Here is a 7500-nt window from a genome sequence, read left to right on the forward strand (position 1 = left end):
CTCTCTTTATCTAATCCCCCCCCCCTTCCGCTCTCCTGCTTTCTCCCTCTTTTCACATAGTAATTAAGCTCCTTAGGTCTAACGACGTCGCTGCCTTTGCTCTCGTGTTTACAAGAAAGCGGAACGCAATAATTTATTTTGTTGGTTCGATGTAACTTAGTTGCCCCTCCCCCCCCACCCACCCTTTGTTTAGTTTTCTTTCATGGTCAGGCTGTTTCTTTTGTTTTGCTTTGTGTTTCTGATTAGGATGTTTTGGTTAATTGCATTTCTGATTTATAGTGTTTTTGTATGTATGTATGTAGAATTTTTATTGGAGTGATGGAAACGAAGGTTGATGAAATGTTGTGATTCTAACATGATTGTTTTTCATTACAGGTGAGTGGTACAATCCAAGATGGCCGAAGATACGCCCACGTCGACACATGACACTTTACACACACACCCTAAGGTTACACGCACAGGGCACACCACACAGGGGCCACACACACACACTCTGGAAACTAGGTCACACGGCGGGCATTCTTCGAAGGGCATGGACTACTCCGGACTTCAACTGAACGACTCTTTAGACGCACTTGACGAGTCGGTGAGCGGCGACGTCCCTCCGCAGGTCGTGGCGTTCCAGCTGAAGCGCCTGCGATCCGACGACGGCTCGTCCACCACCGCCGAGGAAGTCTGGGAGTCACTCGAGCAAGACAGTTCTGGTTACGTAAGCTGCAGTGAAGGTTTCCCGGCAGGCGGCGGGGCCAGCGACGCTGAGCCGGAGTTTCCCGCGGGCAGCCGCAGCCTCCGCTCCATCCGAGAGGACCTGGCGTCGGCAGTGTCGCGCGAAACCCGCTCGGAGTGTCACGACGCCCTTCCGCTGGCGACGGAAAAGGAAACCCACGAGGTCGGGGAGGTCGTCGCGAGTGACGGTTCGCTGTCAGAAAAGGCTTCCATTACCGAGGGAAAACTCGCGACAACTTCCTTCACGACAAAGAACGCAAGCGGTTACAAAGGTGAAGGCAACCCGCCCGGCAGGGAGGGGGAGGCACTGCAGGAGTTGGGCGCTGCAGGAAGGACGGAGAGTGCGTCGTCGGACTCGAGGCGCGAGGCAGCTCCTTCACCGCGCCCTCCTCTCACAAGGGCTCGACCGCTCTTTGGCGATGACGAGCCCGAGGCGCCCTCAGCCTCGGCCCCCCTCGCCGAGGACGTAGCTGTCCGCCCCAAAAGTGCCAGCCCGTCGGATAAGAAGAGCGGCGAAAGGGAAGATTCGTTATCCTCCTTCAAGGGCAGAAGGAACAGGAAGAAGGGCTACGCCTCGTCGTCCTCGCTGAGCCTCGAGAACCCGCTGCCGGAGATCGCCGAGGACCCGCCCGCGCCGCAGCACGTGGTCGTGGACCTCACGGACGGCGGCGAGCACGATCCCTTCGTGGCGGTGTCCGTGGAGGAGCCGGATGATCCCGACTCATGGGATCACGAGGAGGCCCTGAGCATGAAGATTCAGACTGACCTCGAGTCCCAAGGGGACAAGATGGCGTCACGATACCTCAGGTCGAAGGGAATTCGCGTGCCGCCGCCGCGCCACCGCAGCTTCGGGGAGACCGTGGTGAACATCAGTGCAGGTGAAGTGGACTGTGAATACGTGAGCGAAAATGAGAGCAGGGAGTTCAATAACTCCTTTTATCAAAGTGACGCGGGCGAAGGTGAAGGCGGGGGCAGGGCAGAGTACCTTGGGCACGAGAACTTGGCCTTCGTGGAGGACGAGCAGGACGCGATCAGCCAGGAGGAGAACTTCGCCTCCCCCGAGGAGCCGGACGCGGGTCCCGTGGAGCTGCCGAGGAGGAGCTCCGACCCGGAGGTGTCGTCCAGTGCCAAGAGTGACGAGGTGAAGGCGGAGGAGGAACTCTTCCGGTCTGCCAGCTGTGGCACGGAGCTCGACAAAGTGCTCAACAATCTGAGCGGCGAGCAGAGCCCGGCCTCGGGGACACCCACCCTCAGGAAGAGGAGCATCTCGAGGGGCCGCCAGGAGAGCATCCACTCGGAGCCCGGCGACATGAAGACGAAGGAGGAGACTCCCGATTCCGCTAAGTACGGTGATAAGAAAGTTCGTTTGAGGCCAACCTTCTTTCTCGGAGGCGAGGAGAACAGCCCCGGTCTGTTCAGTAAGTTAGTCAGAAATTCCCCCCCTGTTCGGCTCAAGAGGAGCGAGTCCACTAAATCCCACATGTCCCCCATGGCCTACAAGGAAGAAGGTTTGTCCCGAAGTACTAGTAATATATGGGAGGGGGGCACTAGGACCCGCGGGGGGAGCGGGAGTTCGGGCGGAGGGGGACACTCCTCCCACCACACCCGTCTCCCGAGCACTCCCACGTCACCCTCGGTCTCCGTGAAGGGAGAGCGTCGTTCCGAGAAGGGCTACCTCCTGCAGCAGCACTTGTATCGAAACAGCCGCAGGAACGTCCAGCAGAAGTTGCACCGTCAGCTGAGTGACTCTCACCACCACGACGACTCTAGCAGGTATAGCGACCACCACAAACACGACCATCACCATCACCACCACAAGAAACACGACTCACACTCCCTCAGTGACCTCTCCCACCAGTCTCTGCCCACACGACTGTTTTCCCCCCGAGACTCGTCGCCCTCCCGCCACTCCCAACACTCACACCACGGCCACCACCACAGGAGCCAGTCACAACGACACCACCACAAGCCGCGACACGAACTCCTCAGACGACACAACACCTACGGACACGAACAATACCACAAATACGTACAAGAACACGAACAGCGCTATGCACTGGAACACCCTTACGAACAGGAACAAACACAAGATCAGGACACCCTGCAAGTTCAGGAAAACACTCCTGAGCGGCGCCTATCACACTACCGTCAGGAGGAAAAGGGGAAAACCGACGTGGAAAGGTAAGTGACAGTTTCAGCGAGTGGTACTGAGGTTCTGAGGTAAGATAATATAAGCTTTTTTGTCACGCTTCTCTCGACGTAATAGGTAATTCTATGGCCTCGTCATGTTTTTTTTTTATTTATTTATTTTTTTTATTAGGATTGTACGTAGCAAAACCCATACGGAAATGTATTGGAGAAATTTCGCTTGCAGGATCTACTTTAAACGTGGTTGTGGCGTTTGTCCTTTCGCAATATCTCTCTTGCTTGTACTCGCTAATTGAAGTTTTTCAGTTTATATAAAGGACCAAACGCCCTGCAGGATTTCTCACGATTTAACCTTCAGTATTTATATGTTCCCAAATTTTACGATCTTTCCTCTTGTTTCCCCGAAAAAACGCACCATTGTTTAAGGTTCATGACATTAATCCAATGTAAATCCTGTCGCCCGAACTTTAGGAAACGTGCGCAAGCTCTAAGCAGGAACAGATAATTTACGCTTTATTTCTCCGATTATAGGTTATCTGTTATGGAATGTTTCTCTGTGGGGGAAAAGGTAATCGTTTTAAGGTTATGTGCTTCGTCATGCTCAAGTGAGAGGGAAATTATAAGCGAGACGGAGGGCGTGTTGTTATTAGTACTATAGAGATGAAACGCGGCAGAAATAGTGAAGCGCAAGACGATGAGACGAGCACAGCGTGGCACACATCCAAAGAATCATAAGAGAAAAGAAAAAAAAAGAAAACAAAACACCATTTTTCCCGCGCATCCGTACTCGACATCGCTCCCTCACACACAAAAGACCCGAATTTTGGCGAGGAATCTTCTCACGTACTCCCTCACCCCCACCCCCACCCCCCTCCACGCCAAAGAAGTGTCTTATCAGACGGAAGTGAAAGGCGGTCTCCTTTCAAACAAAGGTCCGGCAACAGGAAGTGGATTTTGCGTTGATAACAGCTAGGAATGTGCTTGAGTGAAAATTAAGCGCGATGGCATGGATCTTGGGGCAGAGTGAGGTCATTTACTTTTTTTACGATGCAGGAAGATGAAACTTGCAGTAATGTAGGAAGGAAGGTACTAAAGATGGTACTAAGGATGGCAGTGGGAGTCTGATGGTTATGGTAATGGTGCCCGTGTGCATACTATGATAGATAATGTGACAAGAGTGGCAATAGGCGGTAATGACAAAGATGGTGGGAATCCTAATAGAGAAGATAGTAATAACTCGATAATTTACAGTTATACGGGAAATATGCTAAAAAACGAATTATAAACATTAAGCCGAAGGAATAGTGTTTGTGATGATAACTCTGTAAGGGACTATAATATATACAGTATCAATAAAAATGTATGTTTATCAGCCAACGTTTGTAGATTTGGATGCTGCTTGACAAGCAGGCTTTTTCACGCCTCTCATGTGATAAGTGATGAGGTGGAGTTTTCTTTTTATACATTGCTTTGTATTGTTGATGATGGTAGCAATGATGATGATGATAACAATGGTAATAATAATAATGAATGATAATGATTATCACTATTGTTGTTATTTAGATTGTTACTGTTCCTGTTATTGTTATCATTTTACCATCACATATTTTTATTTTATTATCATCATTGTTGTCAGAGATATTTTTTTTTTTATTATTATCATTGCCATTATTACAGCTATTATTAATTCAGTCATTATTATAAGTGGTGTTTATTGATTAATTGTCATTATTATTAATTGTAATTATATATTATTAGTAGTAGTCTTTATGCAGTTATTATCATGATCATTCTTGTTATTATTTTTATCGTTATTATTATTATTGTTGTTGTTTGTTTTTTTTTTTGTTGTTGTTTATGCTTATTATTTATTATTATTATTATTATTATTATTATTATTATTATTATTATTATTATTATTATTATTATTATACTACTACTACTACTACTACTACTACTACTACTACTACTACTACTACTTACTACTTACTATTACTACTATTACTACTACTACTTCTATTACTACTACTACTACTACTACTACTACTACTACTACTACTACTATTAGATTTTGCATTAATGATGAAAAACTCAAGTAAAATAGCTATACTATATTCATACATGTATTTTAGCCAGTCAGTCATGAGCACTTACATTGAAAGTGTAAATTATGATGATATATTTGGCTAAGGTTCGTGGTGTAGAGAGCGGACCTGGGAATCGAAAGCGAATATTCACACAAGTGAGAAGAATTGTAAAAAAAAAAATAAGACGAAGAATGAAAAAAATAGTGAACTAAAGAAAATGAATGAAGAAATATTGACTCATGAATTAATTTGTAAATTTGACTTTTTTATTTTATTTTAGGAGAGTGCGATAGGGAGAAGAGGGGGGAAGGTGTGGGAGGGAGATTGAAAGCTAGAGTAAAGGTGAAAGCGAAGGCGAATTAGAGAGAGAGAGAAGAAGAGACGAGAGAGAGTCGGATAGGGGGAGACCAAGATCGTGGAAGAGAAGAAAAAAAAGGGGGCTAACGGAAGAGAGAGAAAGAAAGAAAGATAGATAGATAGATAGATAAGATAGATATAGAGAATATAGTGAATATAGAACAGTAGGAGTGGAGTAGAAATAGAGGAAAAGCCCCGGAAAGAGTATATGGCCTAGCACGCGCTTCTCGGCCGAGACAAGATCAGAACATGCAAAAAGAGCTGCCGAGGAAAGTCCAGATCCGATGGCGAAAGAACTGGACTGGAAGGGGGGGGGGAGGGGAGCCAGACGTGCGTGAACTCGGTGTCACGCGGCCCGCAGATGCATACACGCACGCACGCACGCACGGACACGGAGCACGACATCTACATATGGGCGATTTGGCGAAATGTTATTTGTCGTTTGGGTTAAGCGAATGGATGTGTTCGTCTAGTCGTCTTGGCATTCGTTGTGGCAAAACGTGCAGTGAAACGGTGTGTGTAGTAGAAGCCACCAAAGATGCGGAGATGGTTGGCAGTCTTCGAGTAATCTGTTCATATCAGTTTTGTTGATAGGTATGATATTTTTAAAAATAAATATTTGCATTTTTGTTAGGATTGTTCATTATGATTTCGGCTTGCCTCGTGGGTGATTAAAGTTATAAGTAGGATATTAGTAAAGGGAAGAAAACAAAGGAGAAAGGGCGATAGGAACAGAACGGGAAAAGGAGAGGAAAATAAAGATGGAGAGGGAGAGAATATGACCAAAAACAGCGTGACAGAATTGCCAAACCGTACAGGATGTCAGCTCAACCGGAGGCGAAATCGAGGTTGCCGATAAGATCAGCAGATTAGAGCGACATTTCGGAGCCTAAATTCACCAAAGGAAAATCTTCCAGGAACTCAAGACTATTGCACGATCGCCGGCCCTGCCAGACGTCGCGGCTGATGGACCGAACTCCATTCTTTTGTTTTGTTTCGATTTGCGAGGCGCACGTTTTCGGACGCGGCTGTTCCATATGGCCTGCGAATGATGAATTGGGATTTCGGTGGCCGAGAACCTTGTGTCTTTCGTGGCAATCTCCGCGAATGATGTGATTGCATGCACGAGCGAGTCTCCTGCAAGAATTCCAGTGCTGCTCTTTCATCGGGAAGACTGCATTAACGAGCTTTTGGGGAAGAGAACAGGAACTGGGTTATATGTTTATTTGCTTGTTATATTTATCATATATTTATTTGTCTATTTTATGTATTTCTATTTCTTTCTTTATTATTTTTAGAACATTTCCTTCTCGTCTTCTTATTCGATTATTTTTGCGGGAAATGGCCCCCCCCCACGCACAAAGCGTCTGTGTTTAGCAATACTTCTTTTGTCTCGTTACGTAAACCACATACCGAAAAGAGAACCGTCCCTGAACCATTTCATCGTATCATCCATCTTCATTTCATCTTTTATTTTTTTTTTTTTTTTACATCTTACGATGACTCAAGAGCGGAAGAAATATCCGATACAACCACTCTGTAACGTCTCGGTTACAAGAGGACGCATTGTAACCCAGTATTGCTTTGCCAGAAGGTCATGTCATCTTCTGTCTCCTGGGAATGTCTTCCACCGCTGATACCGCGAGGTACGTGGGAGAGGTTCTGTAAAATGGTTTATGCAGTCAGACGCTAAGAAGAGGTATCCTCTCTTTATTGGATTTTAGTTTTAGGGGCATCCTTCTTTCCAAATTTCATGTGTTGGCGTAGATTCGTCGTCGAATTATTACAGAACTGGGATACGTTTCATTGATAAGTCGCTTTAATTCGGCTTTCCTTTGGGACCCCGACGGCTCCACGCGTCGAGAGCAAGAGATCTTTTACACAGGAAGTTTTCTGGCCTAGTTCGCCGCATCCTCTCCATGTGGCTATGCTTCTCCTTCACTCAAGTCCTATCATACCTCCATCCTGCCCATTGTATATTCTCGGCCTTTGTGCAACGTGTTGGTCAACGTGAGAAAATTATTTCTCATTTTGTTTGCTCGATGGAAGGGATCGAATGACAATAGATTTTCTTGTCTAGTGATTTTCGTTGACAATTTTTTTCCATCAATAAAAGTGTTTGCTGCGGTTTCTTTTTGCTGATGGCTCTTTGGTCCAACTGCGCCATAGGACGTGCGTCCTT

At 46.5% G+C, this 7500-nt stretch overlaps 1 protein-coding gene across 4 annotated transcripts in view; it reads left to right on the top strand.

Moving 5' to 3' along the window:
- The window catches only part of LOC119573066, a 116073-nt gene that overhangs the window by 53922 nt on the left and 54651 nt on the right, over positions 1-7500 (top strand). For all 4 annotated transcript variants that reach the window (XM_037920065.1, XM_037920067.1, XM_037920064.1 and 1 more), the window contains one exon: positions 376-2070. In XM_037920065.1, the coding sequence (XP_037775993.1) occupies positions 395-2070 (1676 nt within the window). In that variant the 5' untranslated portion in view covers positions 376-394. The remainder of the gene's footprint in view (positions 1-375; positions 2071-7500) is intronic.

This window comes from Penaeus monodon, chromosome 5, assembly GCF_015228065.2.
Source record: "Penaeus monodon isolate SGIC_2016 chromosome 5, NSTDA_Pmon_1, whole genome shotgun sequence".
Taxonomy (NCBI): Eukaryota; Metazoa; Arthropoda; class Malacostraca; order Decapoda; family Penaeidae; genus Penaeus; species Penaeus monodon.